Source organism: Colias philodice, chromosome 26 (genome assembly GCF_061535455.1).
Source record: "Colias philodice isolate Cphi_HAF_F1 chromosome 26, ilColPhil1 Martin Lab GWU primary, whole genome shotgun sequence".
In the NCBI taxonomy this organism is placed as follows: Eukaryota; Metazoa; Arthropoda; class Insecta; order Lepidoptera; family Pieridae; genus Colias; species Colias philodice.
The window spans coordinates 1,334,131-1,359,614 of record NC_143111.1 but is presented as its reverse complement, the minus strand read 5'-3'; the positions used below and the strand labels follow the sequence as shown (position 1 = coordinate 1,359,614).

The following is a 25,484-nucleotide window of genomic DNA, read 5'->3' as shown; positions in this document are numbered from 1 at the left end:
GACAGTGCACAATTGGTTTTAAATCTCCTTTGTAAAACGTATTCAAATTCTTAAACCTCCGGTTCTATTATCCGAACGAAAAATTCCCGCCAAAAATTGTGTCATAATAGCGATGAGCGGGAAGGTCAAATTTCATTTTCCCTAATGAATAATATTCTGGGAGTGGCACCGTATATCTTAGGATCAGGGAAATAGCGTCTCCTTTTTTTATTTAATGCTCCGTTCAGTCAATTGCATATTTTTTTTACTTTTTTTTTTGTATTATAAAAATATAATATACGGAGACATGACATGATGTTTGGCCATAGATTGAGAAGCCAACGTGTAAACATATTGTGTTAAATTTAACATCTACTGCGCCTGTAATTAAATTTATGCAAATCGTCACACCTTCGTAACTGCTTGTGTTCACCCATCATTTCAATTTGCATATTGCCTTAAGGTACATAACGTACGGAAATTGGTTTTTAATTAATTTTGCTTGCAAATGTGTTCTCTGCAAAATTTTGACAGTTATTTAATTATGTGATAAGTTAAACAGCTTTTGAACGCTTCTCGTAAAATATCGTGAAAATAATATTCCCAATAGCTACATAACAAAATTAATATAGTTACGTACCTACTTATTGGTTGTTTAACTTTTACTAATTCAGTAAATCTTCAATTAGATTTTATTTTAAAATTAATTACTTACGATAAGATTTTTTTCACAACAGCTATAAATTTAAATGACTTAAGTATACTTAACACATGACAAATATTTTTACTTACAAAATTATTTTCTTTAATTTCCTTTTTTTATTAATGCCCACGTCTTAAAAATGCGTACTTCTTCCTGATTCACTAAACTTCTAAACAGAACGAGTACTGGCGAGCCGTGCAAACGCGTCAGTAGAGACTAATGTACCTAATCTTAATAGGAATCTTGGTTTCATAATGTCCAACTCATCAACGCTTTCCGAAAAGTCCCACTTTAAGGAGCCGTTTGCTGATAGTGTCATTTTTATACGCCCGGACCGTTAACTCGGAATTGAAGTAGTAATTGGCGGGCATGGACGTATAAAAAAAGACGGACGCCGTTTTACGAACAAACAACGTGAAGCCACCGTAGTAAGCTAGCGTTCGTGTAAAGACAATGAATACGCACACACTCTCACCATAGTAAGCTAGTCGGCCGCCATTACGTCGTGAACTACCGACTGATTAACTGCGTCACTGTTTCACAAAAAATATTTAAAATGCCGTCTTGCGTAGTTAAATGGTGTCGCAACAGTACAATTTTAAATAACAAAACACAAGGGATTACATTCCACAGGGAAGCAAGTTATTTCTTTTATGTTTTAATGACAAAATTATTACGGCAAAATTTATAGAAAAAAATACAGCCGCCATTGTCATCAACACAGCTGTTGCCATGGCAACATGGCACACACACATGGATGTGTCGCCGCCATTACTAGGCTTCACTCAATGTTTAGGCGATATACCGTCCGTCTTTTTTTATACGTCCATGTTGGCGGGATTCTCATTTTAAACTCGAACTGAATTACAGTTATTGGAATTAACAATTCACTGATACAGTATACCCACAGCTATGCCTCTGTGTTTTTGTACACTGTGGATGCAATACTTAAATATTACTACCAATTACTACCTACCTACCTACAGTTTTCAAGAAAAACATAAAAAAGTTCAGTATTCTACATAGGTAATATTTTGAAAAATTATAACTTAGGTAGTTACGCGTAAGTTACGGTAGATTGCAGTCGATTAGGCACAGATTGTACCACAGGATTGTACCTATATGTATTACCTATATTATTTTGTATGATATTCAAACCTAAGCTTCGATTCACAGTCTGAACCACAGTTCTGAACATTCAACAACGGAACAACCCCACAAATAGGTATTTAAAAAATGAATTATTTAGCAGTAAGAAAATTTACATAATAATATCTCAAATGTTATTAAAAAAAATCTATGTAATGCCGCGGCCACACATTGGAGATATTTGCACCAACGTAACGTTTTGCGCCCAATGCACCAATGTATATGTATCAGTACTTTGACACAATGTAGACATTGCGTCCAATCACTGTACAATGCCCAACACTAACGCGCTCAGTGTCGGGGGCATCTTGCGCGGGGGCATCTTGGACACAACGCCGCGCTCGCGCCACACATAATACATATCATCTCTGTCAGTCGCCTGAAGTGTGCATTTTTATCATCCACCATCGCCTTTTCTTTCGTTGATTACTTGTCTGAACTCTGATGCAAGTAATAAGCATATGTACCTAGTCCGTACGCGTAAGCCGCTAGTGCAAATAAATTATCGTCCATCGTCTTCGCTTCTCTGCTACCACAGTTGCGTGAAAGAGTAACAAACATCCATACATCCATACATCCTTACAAACTTTCGCCTTTATAATAGTATTAAGATATTAAGATATATTACGTATTAATGTATATATATATGATAATATTATATTATACAGATACTGTATGTAAATGATTAGTCGGCTCTTAGATATTGTGTCGATAATGCAGGATATAATCACAGTAACCATTATTAATTATAATTGTGTTATTATTCTAATGTCATGTGATTAAAATTTGCTAAAGTGACATCTATTGTTTTAGTTTTGAACTTAAATTATACTCTAAAGAGTTTCTTCTTAGAGAAATGAATTTACAACAATTTTTACTCCTTAAATCAACAGCAATTCAAAACATTAAAAAATAATTTAATAGACGGCCATCCATTTAAAAATTGTGATTTTACTTTTTAATTTCCTCAATATTTTTATTTATTTGCAAAATACATTGACAATATACTGCCATCTCGCGTATTAGCTATGCAACAGTATCGTAGTTCCTGGTTTTGTCCGTGGCGCTCACAACCCAAACAATGAATTCCAACATGGTGGCAATGTGGTACACAGTTTGAAAATGCAGGCCGTGTCATGCTTTGAAAAAAATCATTTTATGCTCGAATTTGATGGAAAATGTCGGACCCTAAACGTGCTACGATTATAACAGTGGGTGCTCCAAAAAGTGTAAAGAATAATGTGAATAAATCAGTGAGATTAACTATAAATTTGGAGGAAAGCAACGAATTGAAATGTCCAGAGCTGAATTACAAGGAACTAGTCATAGCAGCAGCAGTAAGTTATCACAGAAAATCATAGTAATTTACGCAACCATACTGCTTTTTCAGGTCTTTGTAACTTGAGGAATCCAGTGGAAATATAAAACCGCGGTAAATAAAAGCGTTTGGCGGCTAGATTCGGTCCCAAAAGGAGTCTTGCAGAATTCGCTTAGGATATTTTTTGCTTACGTTTCACGGTTTTGCATTAGGTTTGTTACATGATTTTGCGTTCACGGGCTGTGTGAGAAGCCCAGTTATCGGTCGCCATGTTTGCAACAATCTTTGATGAACGTTGTCAACCTAGGACATCAACTTGCGAGAGCAATGTTTTGATCCAATAGATCATACGATATAACACTATTTACTTATGATATTAATATTTTTTTAACATTGCAGCATTATAAGAATAACACGTTGCATATTTGCTAATGACAATGGTAGTTTATTATTATATTGAACATAGGGAAAGTCGCCTATTCGAATGACCTAAGTTAACCCGCCTATTACATTGTTATTTCCGGCACAATCACAGATTAGGTTACTATTTAATGGTTTTAATTTTATTTTTGCTATTTACGAATTAGGATAACATATGTTCGGTAGCTATAATTATAGGACTGTACATAATAACATAGTCAGATAGTGCATGTGTGTGTGTGGGTGTCGTATTTATTTACGTTCGGTGCGTTAATAATGTGCAATGGTCATTAACATAATATTTAAGCGGTTTATAATTTCGTGACATTTGAAGAATAAATAAAGGTGGTATGAATGTAGGAATAAACATAATAATGTATATGTGTTATAGTATGATTCGCAATGTTGGCAGAAGATAAACGCTTGCAAAACTTGGCGGTTGGTACTGGGATGATAATATAGCGATCTTTGCTTGGTCTAAAGCTTTTGTTAGCTTCAATCGATAGGTAACTAATATAGTTAGGTTATGTGCATATTATATACGGGGTTCTCGGCGCGCGCGTGTGTGTGTAATTATTTATGTGTTCCTATTACTAATGTTTATGTGTGCCTATTTACCTGTTATATTTATGAACCGTTGATGTTTTAGGTTGTTTTTTGTCGTATATTTGCGCGTGAATGTTCAGATAATCCACGTAACTTGTCTTTTCTATTGGAGCGTGTAAGATCGGTATTATTATTATTTTATTGTAATGTAATGACGACATTACGAATGTCATTTGTTTGTTGAGGAGTGAGGACGTTTCTGATGTTTTTCGCGTTGCAATTATTCCTTCTTCATTTTGTTTTTGTTGTTGTTTTTTAAATACTAGGTACATTGTAGGTATATTATTTAGGCACTATGTTTAATTTTCATTTGGGATTTGTTTTTGTGTCTTGATTGTTGGATCTCTTAACTTAAGCCTTTTTATAATTTACAAATTTTATTGGTATTGTTTTTATAGGACGACGACTTTTTTTAACGCGCCGACGATATTGTATTTTTGGTAGGTAACTAGTGCAAATAGGTACCAATTTTGAGAACATGCACCTACTTATATGTAAATTACTTAACTCTTTTTTGTGGATACGGCAAATTATAAATATTATTGGAATATTAATAAGTATTAAATAATATTTATTATTATACATTATTAGTATGGTCTATTTTACCTACATAAAAATAATTATAAGTGAGTTTTTTATCAGTCCACAGGTTGATTTATCGTTGGTATTTCGTTATATACCATATTAGTTATTCTTATTTCTTGCCTTTTAAAAAGTGTTAAATTTAAAAATCTGTGTACGTAAATTTTAATTTTTACCCTCCTAAATTAGTACAAGAATATCGCTATTATTTTTAGAAATCATAAAAATGACGGCGTTAATGTTTGTAGTACCTAATTAATAAAATATAACATACAAAACAAGTTCTATCTGGTGTCACCTTAATTAATTTATGCTTCAACGTTAACTTTGGTATAACGGCAAGCTTGATAAATACTAAATAACTAGCTGTGGCCCACGGTTTCACCCGCAGACAAAAATTACACCCTGATTGAACTCTTTGGGGATGGTTTTTGAAAGAATAATAAGTAGCCTGTTTTAAAAAAAATATGACCTTGGTTCTTCAACTATTTCAATACATCTGAATTTGTGCTGTGGTTTAATTGAGATTTATAATACTAGCTTCCGCCCGCGTCGTTTTTAATAGAAGGTAGCCTATGTTCTTTCTCAGGGTCTAAAGATTGTCTGTGCCAAATTTCATCAAAATCGGTTGAGAGGTTCAAGCGGGAAAGCGTAACAGACAGACAGAGTTACTTTCGCATTTATAATATAGTAGGGATTAGAATGGTTATTCAATAAATACAGGTATAAGTACAGGTCCTAGTATCTTATCAGACATTGAACAAATCAGACTAATTAATTATTAAATACTTATGTAGGTGTATGTAATTATATTAGTATAGGTATAAAGAAATTGGTTTATTTATTGATCTTTTGATAGTTAAACACTTACTTCTAAAGTTTCCGTTGCACTAAGATGTACTAGTTTTACGTTCTAAAAGTAAGACATAATTTTTGAATTCAACTATCATACCTACTATGTTGATAAAAATTAAAAACACTAAATGCAAGTGACTGAAAAGCTATTCGAATGTTGGCAACAAATATTTATATTGTTTTCATAGGAATATCATATGGAAACAAGATAGCGATGCAACATATTCATTCATTTTAGAAATTTGTAAGTAAGGGTAACTTAAAAATTAAAAAAAAAATCTTATGTACCTTAATCTTATGTATCTTAATCTTTTAAATACCTAAAATATGTACCTTACTTTTCTAAAAATTGCAGAGCCCGTAGGTATAGTAAATTATAATTTTTTTTACAGAGAAAAAAGAGAGTAGAAAATGGAAAAACGGCAGGGCTGGACCCATTCTCAGATAACGACGATGATGTTGAGAGAGTTGCTAGGAAATTTGAACAGAAATATGTAAGTATTTTTAATGACAATATTAATTTAGTAATTTCAAAAGAAGATTGATATAAACTGGATCACATTTTGTATAGCTGTTGATTTGTTTATGTTGTCCTACACATGATGTGTATGCTAAATTAACATTTATGTACTTAACCCTAGAACTACAACATCCAAATTTAATTAAATGAACCACAACATGGGTCCTGGGTGACCCCAAAATAAAAAAATGATTACTTACAAAATATTAAACTTTAATAAATTTAAACAATTATTACAAGGTTTTTTGGATATTAATGGAATGTTTAAGGGAAAAAAAATTTTGTACAAATCTGAAAATCTAGATACAATAGTGACAAATAGGTTACCTGTGTTGTGCACATATTTTTTTGGAGCACTTTACACATTTCTCTCTGCCCTTCCTATCTTTGTCTCTAGTGCATAAATAGCAGTGGGAACTTGAAGTTGATCGAGCTTGGGCTACCTGAGCACTGTTTTAGTCATCTACTCCCAAAACATGAAGCATTATCACTTTAAGAAATTGGGGCAAATTTTTGACCTCATCAACGCAGCGTTTCACGTAGGGCTGTACTAATTGAAGGATGAGGTTTCTTAGAAAGTAGTTCCTTTTCAGTTTACTCCTGCGAATGTTTGCCTTGAGTATTACATAGGAATTTACACCTCCAGCATCAAGAATGCCGTAGAAAAATCTTAGCGGCCACCTTCGTGTTTTTCTTACTGTTGTCTTAGAATGACTTTCTTTTATGGTTTCAGAAAGTCTGTCAATTTGTGCATTGGTATGCATCACAATAATATCCAATATTTGGTCTGGAAAAAATAGCTTCCACGCTTCTTACTCGGTTTTTGCGTCGCGTGCGATACCTTTAGGACCAGGTTGATTTATCACGATGTTTCTACTTGCAGTGCGTGTATTAGGAACAGTGAACGGAGTTTTTCGTCAAGTATAACCATTTTTGCCCATACAGAAATCAGACAGAAGAACATCATCATCATCCGATCCAGATTCAATATCAAACAAATCATCTTCATCGGAGTGTTCGATTTCTGCAGTTTCAGATCCATCTTCGTCCGAAAAACTGGAGGTTTCACCTTCATATTTCTCCAAAAGTTGCTCAATTTCATTACTTTCAAGGGCTCGTGACGTTGAGGCCATATTGAAAGACTATTCGTGAAATAAACGTGAAATCACACAAAAATAATCACAAAAAAATAGTTTCGATAACCACAACACGGGTCGCGGGCGACCCCAAACTGCTATATCTCCGAACCTAATGGAAGTGGGCACCCCGCCATGCGTCACGGGCCTCTGATTACCAATTACGGAAGGTACCTAGATGCACAATGTTGTAGGTGCAAAACTCGCTAAATTAAAATAAAAATACGTGTGCGTGGGGTCACCCATGACCCAATGTTGTGGTTCTAGGGTTAATAATTTGAAATAATATAGACATTATGATTTTTTATTAGTTGATCCGGAAACAATTATCTGCAAGGACACTCTCATTACTTAAAAAATGTTCATAGCATAAAAATAGTAAACATCCTATTCTCAGTCCTACCAAATAATTAATTATTAATATACACAAAAAAGAAAAAAAATCCATCAAACCGTTTGAGATTAGTAACAAATTCTTTGATATAAAGCAATATAAATTATGTATTTACTCAATTTAGTACTTATTTTGATTATTGTATTTAAAAAATAATATATTTCACAATTTTCCAGGGAGGAAAGAGCACATATGGCAGAAAGGGCCGATCAAAGTATGAAGATTTCGCAGACATTGGCGCAGGCTATGATGAAAACGATTCCTTTATTGACAACACACATGGGGTAAGTATATGCTGTGAACTTTAATAAATAAATAAGTGAAGATTCGGGTTAAATGTTTAATTAAAAAGATCATAATAATATATTTTACCACATAAATAATTAATTTATATTCCCCCATAACCGCCGCCTTGGTACAGTGGTTGACGCGTGAGCGTAGAACCGAGGAGACCTGGGTTCGATTCCCGGTGGAGACAAAGAAAAAAAAATGTCTCGGTCTGGCAGGACACAGAATGCTGATCACCTACTTGTCCCTAAAGAAAATCAATCAGTGAAACAGATGTATACATAATGCATCTGCCCCTTACCCCACTACGGGGACACGGGACTTCACTTTCCTTACCATTCATTTAACAACAGACATTAATGTATCTTAGATTATAAAATAAACAGAATACACATAAATATTGAATAATAATTGTTATCAGACCATTGATATTAGGTCTAAAATTTCAAATATGTATTTTACAAATTGTTTTAAAGTCAGAATTTTTTTTTTTAATATGTATGTTGATACATCTTCAATCCATACAAATATTATAAATGCGAAAGTAACTCTGTCTGTCTGTTATTCAATCACGCCTAAACTACTGAACCAATTTTCATGAAATTTGGTATGGATATATTTTGATACCCGAGAAAGGACATAGGCTACTTTTTATCCCGGGAAAATGACGCAATCCCGGCAATCCCACGGGAACAGGAACTATGCGGGTTTTTCTTTGACTGCGCGGGCGGCGGGCGAAGCCGCGGACGAAAACCTAGTTTCTAATAAAGGAAACAAATAATGTATTCATTTACATGCACTTGATATTTCATTCATATATTTCTTTTCAGTATGATGAGATGATCCCGCCAGAATGTGATACTCTCCATGGTGGTTTCTACATAAACAGTGGGTCTTTAGAGTTTAAAACAGTACCGGAAAACCAAGTGGCAAACTCGGATGGAGAGCAAAGGCGAAATAATAAGGTAAAAAAGGGATTTTTTATTAGTATATCATTGAGAATTGTTTTAAATTTAAATTAAAAACATCTACATATAAAATAAAAACATATACCATACCATCCCAAAATCTGCTCAGGGATCTGGCGGATCACAGATACATATTTATCAGAAAAGAAAAGTGTATATAATAAATATTCATATAAAATTGTGGGGAGTCTTTAGTCTATAGTCATAGCAATGTTAGTTTTTACACTTAGCAAAAATCTTGTAATTGATTGATAGTGTGCCATAAATTTTAATAAAAAAGTGTAAATGATAATAAGTAATAAGTACTTTAATTTATCCATGCAGTTTATACAGTTAAAAAATACTTTTGAAGTATGCAAATAAACCGGTTCAGAATGCAATTTAATGTCAAGCAACCATTAAAAACCGTTGTTAGAAAATGTTAAGAGGTCTCAATAGTTTTATATGGAAATGCCTTTGTTAATATTATGTGGTCTTAAAAGGTGTGCTTTTCAGTTTATAGATTAAGTATCAGAAATCTTTGACATACCTATTTTGGGTCTGGTTTATAAAGCTTACATTTTCATCATTATACATTTTACTTTATTTCTTTTAAATAAAAATAAAAGTGTTTGCTCCAAACCCTACATTTAATGTATTTTATATATTATGCACATGAAATAAAGTTTAAGTTCCTGTTATAGGACAACAAGTATTGCTAAAACATGCCTAGAATTGCATCATAATTGATGCAGTGACACATATATTATGGCCAATTTACTTTTATATGTATTTACCTTATATCTAAAATAACTTGCAGCTTACCATTTTTCTTATTTTTTGTATTTATTGTTTATGAATTATTTATAATACAGGCTTTATCCTTATATAAAACTAGCTTCCGCCCGCGGCTTCGCCCGCGTGGTGTTTTTTCGCAATAAAAGGTAGCCTATGTTCTTTCTCAGAGTCTAAAGGTTGTCTGTGCCAAATTTCATCAAAATCGGTTATGAGGTTTAAGCGGGAAAGCGTAACAGAGAGACAGACAGACAGAGTTATTTTCGCATTTATAATATTAGTAGGGAATTATGTGACTACATTTTCTAACTTAAAGCAAGCTAGGTTTAATACAAATTCAAAATTAAATTATTTTTTTTTATTTCCAAATATAGTAAGTAGCTTGAATTTCACGCTTTACTGGTATTTTAAGAGATTATATTTAATTTTTATTAAGACCAAGTGTGTACTTATCCTTATTATAAGTAGTATTTTATACGCCCCAACTTCGCATGTTAATGTAACACAATATTTTAGTCTATATCAATCACCATTCAGAAATATCGGTTGTATCCAACGGTTAAAATGTTTTAAAATTGGTCCAGTAGTTCCTAAGATTAGCACACTCAAACAGACAAAATTTTTCGCTTATTATTTAATTTTACTACAAATATTCTAGAGGCGTATTTCATCGAGCAGCAGTGAAGAGGAATCATCGGATAGTTCATCAGATTCGGACAGCCAAGATGTGAAGGACACGAAACCTATGACCAATGGAAATGTTGATTCACACAAGACTGAACATAGGAAAAAGGTATAAATAAATAAATAAATAAATATTTCAGGACAATTTTCACACACAACACAATCTGATCCCAATACTAAGCTTTCGCTTGTGTTATGGAAACCAGATGGCTGATAAACATACATATATAATTTTTAAATAAATACTTATATAGATAATTAACACCCAGACACAGAGCAAACATCTATATTCATCACACAAATATTTGCCCCGGGTGGGAATCGAACCCACAACCTCTGGCTTGGAAGGCAGGGCCACTACCAACCAAGCCAACCGGTCAGTCCGGTCAGTCAGGTATATCATAGTTATTTAATTGTAATGTAATTATAAATTAAGTTTTTTTGTATGATTGTTTGTTATTGGTAGAAAACTACTAGACTCATGCCAGGAATTATTTCAATGAAGGAAAGCTACATGAATAATTATTATTAATCCATTTTTGGATAAAAAAAATTGTAATTTTCTCTTGAATACCTTTATAAAAATGGGTGCAAGCTAAATCTATAGACTAAAAGATTAAGGAAACCATAAATGGAGTTTGGAAATCATTCATGTACTTCCTTTAATTTTTAATGCTTTCTTTTTGCCTTTATTACAGTGTAATAAACATGTATTTGTTTCAGAAAAATAAAAAGAATGAAAATAAGAAAGCAAAGAAAGTGGGCAGAACTGACTCATCTGCGGCAACCTCTGGAAAACAGACTTCTGACGGTAATAAAAGCTAAATATATATATTTTATAAAATACACACAGTATTATTTAGTGAATGTATATAAAGAGTTTATTATTTGCATCATTTATCATATAAAATGTGTATTAGTTGATGATTGTTCACACATCATCATCAACACACAATCATGTTTTTAGTTGAAAATTATCAATATGACCATGAATTGAAATTTTTATTACTTCCTTTCAATGATAATATGTTTTGATAAAAAATAGATTTTGATGTTTTATTTAATATTGTAAATTAATCTAAATTCTATATACTTCTAAAATGTGTAGAATTTGCGTAAATGCTATGGTAAACCGGAAGTTTAAAATTCACATACTCTTATTGCACAATTTTAAAACGCTGTAAAAATTATTATGTGTTAAAACAGCGTATGTGCTAAAACAGCGTTGGAGGAAGAAGCAGTCTATGAATCCTATAAATCTCTATGAAATAGGGTCACCTTACCGATTGTCTATGGATCTTTCACCTCACTAGCAAGTAATATTGTTGTCACAAGGAATATCAATGAAAACAATAAAAACATCAAAAAAAATTGCAAAAATAAAAGGGTGTTATAAAAATACTAATTATACTACGTCTTTAGAAAATGGCGCTGGTGAAAATGAAAGTGCGGATTCGCGAACATCTCAGTCCGACTCGCTGACCTCGAAACCGGCGCCCAGCTCAGAGAATGTGGTCACATCGGATAGTTCCAGGTAAATCTATACTAATACTAGCAGTCCGCCCCGGCTTCGCCCGTGGTACATATTTATGTTTTCTCTACATAAGAACCATCCTGGTACTTCAAGGAATATAATAAAAAAAGAATCATCGAAATCGGTCCACCCGTTCTCGAGTTATGCGCTTACCAACACATTTTGCGATTCATTTTTATATTATCTATACTAATATTATAAAACTGAAGAGTTTGTTTGTTTGTTTGTTTGTTTGAACGTGCTAATCTCGGGAACTACTGGTCCGATTTGAAAAATTCTTTCGGCGTTTGATAGCCCATTTATCGAGGAAGGTTATAGGCTATATATCATCACGCTACGACCAACAGGGGTGGAGCCACGGGGGTGAAACCGCGCGGAGCAGCTAGTGTGTAATAATAATTAATGTTCACACTTTAAAAAAGGAGAAAATTGTTATGACTATTTTGTTATGACTTATATTCATTAACGGTAATAATCATTCAACCAGAAAACGCATATCAGAATCCAGAAGTCATTTGGCATTACATTGTACAGTTGGGATTTATGTAAGATACTTGTATTTTTATGCAAGAAGGTCGGGAATCCCACTTTTAATTACTAACATTCATAGACGACATGTATACAGTGACGACATGTGACGACAGTGTATAGTAATAATACCTTCTCTAAAACTAAACAAATATAGAGCCCAACAATTATTGTAGAATAAAATTAAATAACCGAAATTATTCCCATATACAAATTTAAAAATTGGTTGTCTGTAAAGTCGATTTACTGACGATAGTTGAACGTGACAACGTCCGATTGTGCTTCTTTGTCGCTCGTTCCGCGCTCTCGCTTGCACTTCAAGCCTTACATGGAACGCCTCAGAGCGAGGTAACGCCGCATGAGTCATGTTTTTTCGTGCGTGCAGCCGGCTCTATCGAATTATAAGACGTTGTCGCGTCAAAAATTTTGATTGACAAACAAATTCTCTTTTTATTTTTTCAGAGACACAGAATCAAAGGTGGAGGTGAAACTGCCGCAGCTCGTGAGTCAAGCGTTGGAAGAATTAGAGGCATTGGGACAGCAACTTAAGGACAATCCGGGGAAGGAATTTGATGCCAAGACTGATCTATGTGTTGTGAAGTATGTATTTGTGTGTTATTTATTATTTTTTTTAAATTTCTAGTAAGAAAGTGTTTTTTTTCTGATTCATTGTATTGATTTTATCAAACCCGGCGAACTCTGTTTCGCCACCAGAGACACCTTTTCTTTACTATAAACCTCACGGAGCCCGAGACCTTTCCAACGAATGCAAAACCGTGGAAATCGGTTTGTGCGTTCTGGAGTTATAGCGTCAGGAAGGAAAACCCGACTTATTTTTGTATAGTAGATGTACAAAAAAGTAAATATTTTTTTAAAAAGCGATACAATAGACTTTGAACATTATTGCTACAAAATGAGGTGTTAATTTCAATGAACAACAATGCACCTCGGACGTGTTTGATGACTTATTCTCTAGCCTAGTTGTTTTTAGTACGTTAATGATACTTCAAAACGTTTTTTCGTAATTTTGTTTGATTGGTAAATGTTAAAATAATATATCATATCTACGGTAAATAATTTCATAATTAAAAAATGGACAAATCTGACTTCAATGAAATACTAAATGATGTATTTTTGTTGTTTTTTTATTTCTGAATCTATATAATACTAGTGGTCCACCCCGGCTTCGCCCGCGGTACATATTTCGCAATAAAAGGTAGCCTATGTTCTTTCTCGGGTATCAAAATATCTCCATACCAAATTTCATGCAAATTGGTTCAGTATTTTAGGCATGATTGAGTTACAGACAGACAGAGTTACTTTCGCATTTATAATATTAGCACACCCCGGACACTCCATACAAAATTATCGTTTTGACAGTCACACTGTAGAGACTGCAAATGTGTGTGTTAACTCTTTATGGTTTGCACTTTGTGACAAGCGTAAAAAAAATCGCGTTTTTCTGATGAAATAGATCCGTAAACAGCACAATATCTAACCATTTTCTACGAAAAACGATAATCACAAATCCAAAATAATAAAATTACTTTAAGTCAATTTGTCAATCTTCGTTGCGTATCGTCCCTGTAGAAAAATGTGGACCATTTTTAGCCTGATCGTGCGGGGTGAGGTAAGTGTTTAATTTTGGCGGGAGGCGGAGAGTGTCCGTTCTGTAGCGTTTAACTACTATTATGTATTCTGTGATATTAGTATGGATAATGTTGAATGTTTACACAGATTGGAGCGCAGCCTGAACAAGTGCGGCGCTGACAACCGCATGCGGCGCGTGTGCTGGGGCCGAGCGGCCGCCGCGCTGCGCTGCTCCCGTGCGCGTTTGCTGCAGCGGGCCAAGCGACTGGACGCGCCATCAGGTACACACATACATACATCCATACATTTGTACACGAGCACATCTATGTGCGTCTACACGCACACACAAGCTATCTATATCGGCTCGACGCGCCTAGTGGTGAGACACACCCACATACGTACATGTATACATACGTTCATGCGCACAAAGTGACGCACACTCACCACGCCAAGCTGCTCGACGCAATCAATGATACTACCCATTCATTCTCGCTTATAAGTGGCGAAGGCTGTAGGCTCACCGCGCCAATTCGTAAAGCGGGCGTAAAGCTAGTAGAATATATTATGTACATCATAAACACATTCACATTTATTTATATTTTTAAATTTCGTTTCCAGGTCCCACTCAAACATCACAGCCGCAAACGAATCCCACACAAACGGGCACTTCCAATAATACTAGTGTTATAACCAGTACTCACTCAGGTTCCCTCAAGAGGAAAGCGGACGACGATTTGGAGAACATTGATGATATTAACAGACTGACTCCGGAGGAGAAGGAGGCGAAAATCGTGGAGACTTTGCAGAGGTAATAATTAATTCTTATTAGGGCCGATTTTTCAATGCTTGGATAAAACTTATTCGTCGAATAACGTATAAAACTACCATTTTAAAAACGTATTCTAATTGCCCGTATTTGACAGTTTACGTGACATTTTAATACTATCGTGTAATATTTTATTGGACGGTAAGTTTTATCTAAGCATTGAAAAATCGGCCCTTAAATAAACGGAACATTCCAGAAACATTGGTCAGTCAAGAAATCATAGTATCGTGTTCCATGTGACAAGTACTAATGTCAAAAATTATTAATAACAAAGTATACATTAGAAAACTGATAATTTATTTAAATATCACTTTCAGGTTACAAGTGTTAATAGATGAGAGAAAGCCAGATATGATTGCGACTTACAATGCGGAATGTGAAAGAGTTCAACAGGAGAGGTAAAGTTTTGAATGTAATTTAAAATTAATTATTTAAGCACTCCTGTGTTGTTTATTTTTCACGCAGATGAAACCGCGTATTATTTTTTTTGTTGTGGTATATTTATTAAAAAAGGCTGATACGACAACATTACATTACGACCGATTAGGACACGAGCCGTAATAAACGTTGCAAAAACGGCAAATTACATTCGAGTGCAGACGAAGTTGTCGGTCTCTTACTAAGTGAATAATGGAACATTCCAGAAAGAAGATCCAGATAGCGTCCGCGGACGGCGCGCCGCACATCGACAAGCGGCTGCCCAAGCGGCGCTTCCCGTGGTGCGGCCGCAGCCGCGCGCTGCTGGCCCGCCTCGCGCGCCTGGCTGCTTCGCCCGAGCGGGCTGCTGCACTGCTCGCCACCCGCGCCCTGCCGCTCTTCCCGCCCGGCTTCGTGCGCATGCCCACGCTGCTGCGGCAGGCCAAGTGAGTGCCCTGCCCTTAAGGGGAAGCTCCCTAAATTTTATGTGAATTTGCATTAATATTCTGAAACAGTCACACATACAATCAAAATGGAACTTTAGTATATGATTTATTGGGTTTTTTTCTTTCCGTGTACAAGACAGTTACGTAATTGTAACATTTTCGCTCGATTCATTTTTTATTCAAAAATTATGCCTTTTTTAAGGATTATTACATTTTTTTTTAAGATTTACTTGGATTTTATGTCTAAAATAAATTTTAACAGTAAGAAAATACAGTTTACTATAGAATCCCAACATATTTTATTTCTAGATCAATTATAACTTTAGTTATAAACGAAATAAGAAAGTTTCGAGCTCGAACGCGATCAAAGAGCGCACGCGATATTCAACTTTATTACGGCTGTGTTAGCGTCTAGCACAGTAGCGGTCTAACCGGTCTCTCAGTACCAGAAATTATGTACTATCACTCAACGCACCGCTCGCGCGATTGCACCGAGCAGAGTGACACGCGAATAGCCCCCTCCCCTTCCAGCCCGCCCGTGGTCCTAGTTTGTTACTATCGCGTGCTAATACCTCCCAAAAATTGTATATTCTTGTTCAATCAATTTCCTCGTTTTTTTTTAATGGGATACCAACCTTACATACTCATCTTTTGAATTCTCTTAAATAATAACATAATAATTATTTTATAAAAAAGTAACCACCCTGAATTAACAATTTAAAGTATACAAGAAATAATAGCATTACTTACAAAACATTCTAAAGTATAACTTTCTATTTTCAGCCTCAACAAAGAAGTGAAAGCGTCGACGCTAAAACGGCAACGCATCGGTTCAACATCACAATCGCAACCGCCGACAGTCGTCAACAATATACAACCGCAGTTCAACGAGCCCATACAATTCCCGAGCTCACTCACAGTCACAACCACAACCAAAACAATCGAAAAAGATGACGACAAACACAAAACTGTGCCCTACGGATCAATATTGAACAGCTTCAGCCTCAACAAAGACTTGATAATCGAAAATACAAACGACCGGACAGATAAAAAAGACGTTCCTAACAATCTTGGCAGTATAACAATAACACCAGTGCTCAATAAAGAAAAAAAAGTTGAGAAAAAGGAGCCGCTCATACGCGTCAAATCGCCAGCTGCGCTAAACAACATGGTGAAAAAGGACAGTGATAATAAAAAACGGAAAGAGAAGAAAGATAAAATGGATACGCCACTCCATATAGACACGAACACGCAAGCGCGGGAACCAATCAAAAGTCCCCGCGTTCACGAGTTCAGTAAGACGCAAATAGACAATATGAAAGCGATGGAAAACAATATACCGCATCCAGCGTTAATCCCAGTTCATCATTCGCCGACATTCGCGAAACCGGACAAACGGCCGCCAGAAAAAAAGAAAAAGGACATAGAAATTGTGTCCGATATGGACCCGTTAGGTGATATACAATCGGACACAGTCGCCGTGGACGATAGCAGTAGTGATATCGAAGTGATAGAGGACAAAGTTAGTGATAAAGGTGATAGTGACACAGTGCCTTCAGATAGGAGTGATTGTAAAGTGAATAGTGTTAAGAACGATCTGGACGATGCGACCAAGGAGGAGATTAACACGGTTATGAGGGGATTAGAGGAGATGAAGGTAATGTTATTTATATGTTGATTAATGTAGAAAGTTAGGTTTTAATTTCTTGTATGTATTGTATAGTAAGAAAAGTATTTTTTAAGGTTTTTCAGAAACAAGAGTAAAATTAGTACAAAATAATGAATTTAAAAGTGATAAACTATTATGAAACAACCAATAAAGTTTTACACAATCATAAATCAAAAGATCTGTATGATCTGTATCACCGCCTCCTTGGTACAGTGGTTGATGCATGAGCGTAGAACCGAGGGGTCCTGGGTTCCATTCCCGGTGGAGATGAAGAAAAAAAAATCTCGGTCTGGCAAGACACAATAGGCTGATCACCTACTTGTCCCTAAAAGAAAATCGATCCGTGAAACAGATGTATAATGCATCTGCCCCTTTCCCCACTAGGGGACATGGGACTTCACTTATGATAGTATGTTTTTTGCATACTTTATATTCTCCTGTTGATATTCAAGCTACAGTGTGATATTAAAATTACAAACATGGACTGTGATTTTGATAATTTTATTGGCTGGATTCGAAAATTGATTATTCCGTTGTGTTTTACACTATTCCATTTACTCTGAAGAAATTTATCTCTTTTTTATTTGAAATAAGTTCTAACACAGTAAATACAATGCAATGTCTTAATGAAATAATGTAGAGATAATCTGTTTGTGCATTAACTTATATATTTAGCAAATGATGATAATTATTAATTATTATCAGGATACATTTACTAGCTTTTTTGCATTCACACATGTTACAATAGTATATCTTTAAAATTTTCAGCATTCACAATCGCCAACCAAGGTGAACTGCAATTCATATGGTGGCGTAATCACAAGTGGTGAGTTTCATTTATAAAATATGTTTGTTTTACACGAAAGTTGGCTTCCCATTATTATTCTTTTTAATTTTACCCCTTATGTCATATTATATTGAATGCCAGGATTAAAATTATTCATCATTTCGATTTGGTCTGTTTAAAATAATAATATTATCAGTCTTCTATGTATTCATTCTTGATTTCAATATATTGCACAAAATTTATATCCACACACTATTTACCTTTTAATTTTCAATACCCCTCTCATGTGTAGCCAACAACATATCAACTATGACGTCACACACTATGTATAATTAATAATTATAATTAATAATAATTAATATAACACATATATTCCTATCAGCGAAGCACGAGTCTTCCAAACAAGCGTACAACAGGACTATATTTGATCCCGCGAATAAAGACAAATTGTAAGTTGCGCTTGCACATCACGCGCGGTTGTGGTGGCACCTTGTGTTAAGATTTTGTGGGCAGTTTGACTAGGAAATTAATTGAAAAGCTACTTTTTTTGCTAACGGTGTTGGTATAATAAAAAATCAAATCAAATTTTTATTTGCAAAGGCGTAATGACGACTTTCGGATGGGCTCGTTGAGTTTTTTTGCAAATTAAATATTTTCTTCGCCTGGTCTCGTTAATGAATATAAAAGTTTTTTGCAACTAAAATTTGGGGAAAAACAAAAATGACTGCAGATCTCACAAAATTAGCGTATAATTTATTTTGACATGATTAAATCATTGCCTCTACTGGTTTTAACGCTGAATACGATTATCTCTATTGAGCTATTAATTTTTGAAAAAATCTGAAAATTCACAAATACCTCCTTTCGATTACAATCCGGCTCGAAGGACCAAAATCTGTAAAGCTTGATTTCAAACACTTTTTAACATAAGCTTTTATATAAAATAATTGTTTTTAACATTAAAAACGCCATTAACAAAATCTTAACATAACCTAATATTTGCTTTCATAACTCCCCTCTCGTGTCACTTGACATTTAGTGTTGTAGCTTCATATAGCTAACTTTTCCACACTATCCTTGCGTATGCTATTCTATCGCTAATGTCATGTTTTATTTAATTTAGCGTGTAATATAATATAAAGTAAACAAAAGTTTGTCGTTAAATATAAAGAATATGGTTAAATGAATTTACATAGTCGTCGTTTTTTATAGTTTTAAAAGATTGAATTTAGAAAAATAGTAATCGTACTAAAACTACGTATCATAGACTTCTGAGGGTATGTTGAAAATTGTAAGCGTATTTTTGTTGAAATACTTAAACGGTTGAAGTATATTATGTACATTAATGAGTCGATTTTTAAGTTAGAAACATGAATCATTTTAATTATAATTAAAATCAATTGGTTATTACTGCGTTGCTTTTATCTAAAATATTATGTATCGTATAGCTTGAGCTAATAAGTCTAGTATAATTGACGTATTTTACGCGGGTTTGACGCACTTGGTGCACTTCTCAACTTGTACACCATGCTCAAATGGTGAACTTAGCAACTTGTACACTTCTCAAATGGTACACTTCGCGACTGGTACACGTCTCAAATGGTGCACTTCGCAAATGGTGCACTTTTTAAGATTAGTTGAGATTTGGAAAAATTGTGTAAAAATGAAAGAATTTTTAGTTTTGGATGTTTAATTTTTATAATTATGTCAACACAATAATAATAATTAAACTATACAGAATCACCTTAAACACTATAACATTTTGGGTCATTTTTATTTTTTCAAAAATAAAAATGTGACTCAGATATAATAAAAATAATATAATTATGTCAAAAAAAAAGTAGATTTACAGTAAAAAAATATCATAATAAAGATATGATATAAAATTACAAAGACAAAGTTTTACTTATTATTACTTTTACTAATTTGTTTTTAAGAAACAGGTTATGATTTAATTTAAAGCTTTTATTTAATTAGTAATAGTTAAAAGTTAAATAATAATATTACAAAGGTTATTGATATAATATGATATTATATCATATCTTTATTATGATATTTTTTTACTGTAAATCTACTTTTTTTTTGACATAATTATATTATTTTTATTATATCCGAGTCACATTTTTATTTTTGAAAAAATAAAAATGACCCAAAATGTTATAGTGTTTAAGGTGATTCTGTATAGTTTAATTATTATTATTGTGTTGACATAATTATAAAAATTAAACATCCAAAACTAAAAATTCTTTCATTTTTACACAATTTTTCCAAATCTCAACTAATCTTAAAAAGTGCACCATTTGCGAAGTGCACCATTTGAGACGTGCACCAGTCGCGAAGTGTACCATTTGAGAAGTGTACAAGTTGCTAAGTTCACCATTTGAGCATGGTGTACAAGTTGAGAAGTGCACCAAGTGCGTCAAACCCTTTTACGCTATCAATATTCAGCGATATATACATAAAATTATATATTAAATTGTATAAATTATATATTGTACGGTACAGTGTGTATCTTTATGTCGTGATCAAGAATACTTTAAAAATAAATATGCAAGCTGCCATGCCTTGTAGAGTGTGCTAGAAGGGTGTCACCAGAGATGAGAACTAATAGAATGTACCTCAAATACACTATTTGTTTGAATGTTTTTAATTCCTAATAATTATTAATCTCTTTTCAGCATTTTTTCTCCGAAAAACATTGTAACATCCTTAAATGTATTAAATTTGTAATTTCTTTTCGATTTATAAACTTTAAATCGAATATTTTATAGTCCCTATGTTTATGTTCCGAATTCGATTTTTTTATCAATATAAATTGTTAAAGTATGGGGAAGGACAAATATCCCAAGTTCTCATCTCTCGTACAGTACCTATTCATAATTCCTTCTATGTATCACGTTTTCTACCATGATCACGAGTCATCTAGTTTGTGTGTATTTTGATACATTATAGTCGATATTTGTATCGATTATTTGGTCAAATAGCTATCTGTAGTAGTTACTTTTGTTTCAGAGCGACCTTCTTTGAAAGAAATAGATGGATGTAACGCCGTTAATGGTCAGTTTAATATTTTATACACTTTGGTAACTAATTTAGAGAATTAAGAGATAATATGGATTGCCCACAGTAGGGAAAAATTAAAATGTAGGTACTTCTAATATTACTTAGTAGATTTCAAACTTATTATGTACAGTCAGAAGCATAAATATATTACCATTTGCAGATTAGCAAAAATATCTGTCATAAGAACGGGTTCAATAATATCTGTCTGCCCGTATACAGCAAAAATATCTGACATTAGTAGGCAGCATAATAAAGTGGCATCAAAATTATGTGACGAAAATGTTACAGCAAATAATTGTGACAACCTCTCGAAGCATAAATATGTGACGTCACCTAGGAGGCAATAATATCTGACACAATTTTATATTTCTGTATTGTAAAATATAATTGATTCCTCACAAAAAGCATATGTGACACTAGCTTTCCGCCCGCGGCTTCGCCTGCGTTTTCACAGAAATACCGCATAGTTCCCGTTCCCGTGGGAATTTTGGGATAAAACCTATCCTATGTGTTAGCCCAAGTTACCCTTTATATGTCTGCTAAATTTCATTGTAATCGGTTCAGTTGTATTGGCGTGAAAGAGTAACAAACACACACATACACATCTTCACAAACTTTCGCATTTATAATACTAGATTAGTAGGATAGGAAGTAGGATTATAGTAGGACTAGTAGGATAAGATAGGATAGGATTTTAAAAAGGCCAAACGTTTTTTTATTGAATTAGTGTTTTAAAGTGAAACTTTTATTACATCATCGTCTCAAACTTTTTGGTCTGTGTAGCGCATGTCGAGTGACGGTCGGCTGCCGAGTAGGTATAAAGCAGTGTTCGGAGTCATTATCGTACAAATACGATAATTTTGTGTCAAGTTTCACTTTTACCGTGGTTTCATAAAACCACACAACATTTTTGTATGTTGCTGGGGTAAGAATATGAACAAAAGACACATTATATTTTGTAAATATTTTTTATTTAAATGAAATTACGATAATATGATAACTTGCCATAATTTTCGATACTCAATAAAATAATAGCAATATTATAGGTAAATCAAAATGAATAACGGAGCAATCGTGTCAAACGCCGCTAACGTCAAATATAACAAAACAATTTCTAAATAATACACGAAGGTTACACTGAACCTTCAAATAAAATAGATCTACCCAAGTGGGTATTCATATAAGTATGTATATGGATACTTTAATTTTGTCATGATATGATATCCTTCTAATATTATAAATGCGAAAGTTCGTGAGTATCATGTAAGGATGTTTGTTACTCTTTCACACAAATAAAAGACAAAACAATGGAATTTGGCACACACATAGAAGTTAACTTGGATTAACGCTTATGAGAGCTTTTATCCTGGAAATCCCACAGGAACGGAAACTATGCGGGTTTTTCTTTGAAAACGCGGGCGAAGCCGCGGGTGTTAAGCTAGTAGGATATAATATCTAGACATACAATATGTAGTATACAACGACGGCACATATTAATTAATATGGGAATAATGTTTTAAAACAACGTAGTTAAAATAAAATTTATTTATTTTATATTAATTCAATATTAAATTGAAAATAAAATTGTGTCAGATATTATTGCTTCCTAGTTGATGTCACATATTTATGCTTTGTATGAGGAATCGATGCAAAATACAGAAATATGAAATTGTGTCAGATATTATTGCCACCTAGTTGGTATCACATATTTATGCTTTGTATGAGGAATCGAAGCAAAATACAGAAATATGAAATTGTGTCAGATATTATCGCTTCCTAGTTGATGTCACATATTTATGCTTTTTGTGTGGAATCAACGCAAAATACAGAAATATAAAACTGTGTCAGATATTATTGCCACCTAGTTGGTATCACATATTTATGCTTTGTGTGAGGAATCCAAGCAAAATACAGAAATATGAAATTGTGTCAGATATTATTGCTTCCGAGTTGATGTCACATATTTATGCCGTGAGAGGTTGTCACAATTATTTGCTGTACATTTTCGTCACATAATTTTGATGCCACTTTATTATGCTGCCTAAGTGCCTACTAATGTCAGATATTTTTGCTGTATACGGGCAGACAGATATTATTGAATTTGTTCTAGTGACAGATATTTTTGCACATCGCCCCCTAGGCATATATTATTGCTCGTGACTGTACAACATGACCTTGAAAAATTGTAATTTGAGTTGCGAGAAAAAAAATTGCATGCAATTTTTACGTTTAACTAAGCACATATTTCCTATTTGATCCAAGTGTTAACTTAGGACGTTATAACGAATTTGCGCTGAAACAAAACAAAAAATGCGAAAAAAAGTTATTAAGAGCTTCATTTAGTTAATTTTTTGATTGATTTGAAAAAAAATCCAAGTTCGATTAATTTTGATACAAGTAGTATTTTCCACGACACCCTCATGCTAACATATTATTAATTAAAAATAAAACTTATTAAAATCAGATAACTCTTAATTTTTATATCCAAAACTACTTCCTTAGACTAACTATTTCTCTGCATTATTATTCCTTTTAATAACTGATAATATATGTTTTAGGACATTTCTTTACTATTATAAACAAATCTAATATTCTCTCATTACTTTTTAATAATATCCAACTTCAAAATGAAAGTGATGATATTTTCAAACTATTTTATGGCTTGATATAATTTCAATTAAGTATGCACTTAATAATTCCATTCTATTTAATAAATATTATCACTCTTTTGAAGTTGGTTAAAACATTACTATGTGTTTTTAACAGTGTCTAATTTAAGCTTTCTTTTTCAGGTTGAATTTTTGAAAAAATCTTATGAAGTTCAAGAAGAATTAACAAGGAATCAGTTTATTTCACTATAATGTTATTTATTTGAAAAGAACAAGTATGAGACGCTTTTGTCTTAAACAGGGATTCGAACTGCCTATATTGCTCAGGGATTTAGTTAAATTATGTTGTGACTGCCTAGTATTCCCTCACTACGAAAATAAAATCACATCAAAAATTGTACATCTATGTGATATGTCTCTAAGAATTAAAGAACAGATATTTTTTTTTGTGTATATGTTAACGTATTTTACACTGTATAGATTTAATTAATGTAATTAAAATAATAGTTGGAACAGATCAGAATATATTTTAATGATGAATTTGATTGATTAATATTTTTCATAAACTAAGTAATTATCGTTGTTACGATGTTTTAATGGAAAAGTACATATTTATATATTCCTAATTAAAATAGTGACTCAATACGGATATTTTAAAAAGTAATTAATGTGAATATTTCCCAAAGTTGTCATTAATTCCAACAGATAGAGTATTTAAATTCTAAAAAATTATTTATGCTTTTTCTTCAATCTAACTGTTTATTTTCAATTAAATATGATTAAGGGCTGATTTTTCAATCCTTGGTTAAATCTTATCCGTCCAATAAAGTATTACACAATTATATACAGATGCCACCTAAAAACTGTCAAAAAGTGGGCAAGTAACAAATTTTTAAAATGGTTGTTTAATACGATATTCGATGAATAAGTTTTTACTAAAGATTGAAAAATCGGCCCTAAATATTTAACCTGGTCTGTTCTAAGCTAACATTTAATTTCTCCACACAATATATTTTTGTTTTTTTTTTAGTTATTAATCGTTCGTTTTATATTGAATCCTGATTTAAATTCTATGCTTTATAACAATTATGAGTTGTTTTATTTCATTAAACTATAAAATCTGATCGAAATGTATGTTATTATTTGTAAGTCTCGTATTATGTGATCTTATGATATTGGTGTTTGTAAAATATATGAAGTCTGCACGTTGTTACATTAAAAAAAAATCGAAAATCAAGCATTGTCCTCCTTATGACGCAAAAATTATTTGTATGTGAAAATAAATGAAGTGTGAATGTAGTTGATAGAAATTGTTTTTTCCTCTTTTCGTTTTGGAAAATGGTTCTTAAATAAACAAATTTGTGATGTCAATTCAGATTTTTTCTCTTATTTTTTTATTTTTACTCACATCGTGCAGGCTTTCAAAAATAGTCTGAAAATCAAAGTCCAGTAATGGTGATAGGCTAGTCTACTTTACACTAGAAATCAATTCACGTTTACATGTTAATAATATAAAATCATTGAGTGGCCAATGAAACTGCCATTTTATATGTGTGTGTGTGGTGTATTCGTGTTTTACTTGTGTTGAGAGCTAACAAGAAATTATGTTTTTGGAACTCAAATGCAAATTAAACTGTTA

The 25,484-nt window shown here is 33.2% G+C and overlaps 1 protein-coding gene across 4 annotated transcripts; it reads left to right on the top strand.

Moving 5' to 3' along the window:
- Positions 1 to 2,919: 2,919 nt before the first annotated feature.
- On the top strand, positions 2,920 to 25,119 carry yem (yemanuclein). 4 transcript variants are annotated; one of them, XM_089711152.1, is made up of 17 exons: positions 2,920 to 3,168; positions 6,005 to 6,106; positions 7,839 to 7,946; positions 8,781 to 8,915; positions 10,351 to 10,485; positions 11,100 to 11,187; positions 11,799 to 11,910; positions 12,901 to 13,038; positions 14,176 to 14,309; positions 14,647 to 14,836; positions 15,172 to 15,252; positions 15,499 to 15,717; positions 16,501 to 17,374; positions 18,155 to 18,212; positions 18,556 to 18,622; positions 21,186 to 21,230; positions 24,029 to 25,119. In XM_089711152.1, the coding sequence occupies exons 1-16, from the start codon at positions 3,010 to 3,012 to the stop codon at positions 21,217 to 21,219; spliced, it is 2,634 nt and encodes an 877-aa protein (XP_089567278.1). In that variant the 5' UTR covers positions 2,920 to 3,009; the 3' UTR covers positions 21,220 to 21,230; positions 24,029 to 25,119. The 4 variants fall into 4 exon arrangements, with proteins under 4 accessions (XP_089567278.1, XP_089567280.1, XP_089567279.1 ...); XM_089711154.1 differs by lacking the exon at positions 18,556 to 18,622; XM_089711153.1 differs by lacking the exon at positions 21,186 to 21,230.
- Positions 25,120 to 25,484: the final 365 nt, after the last annotated feature.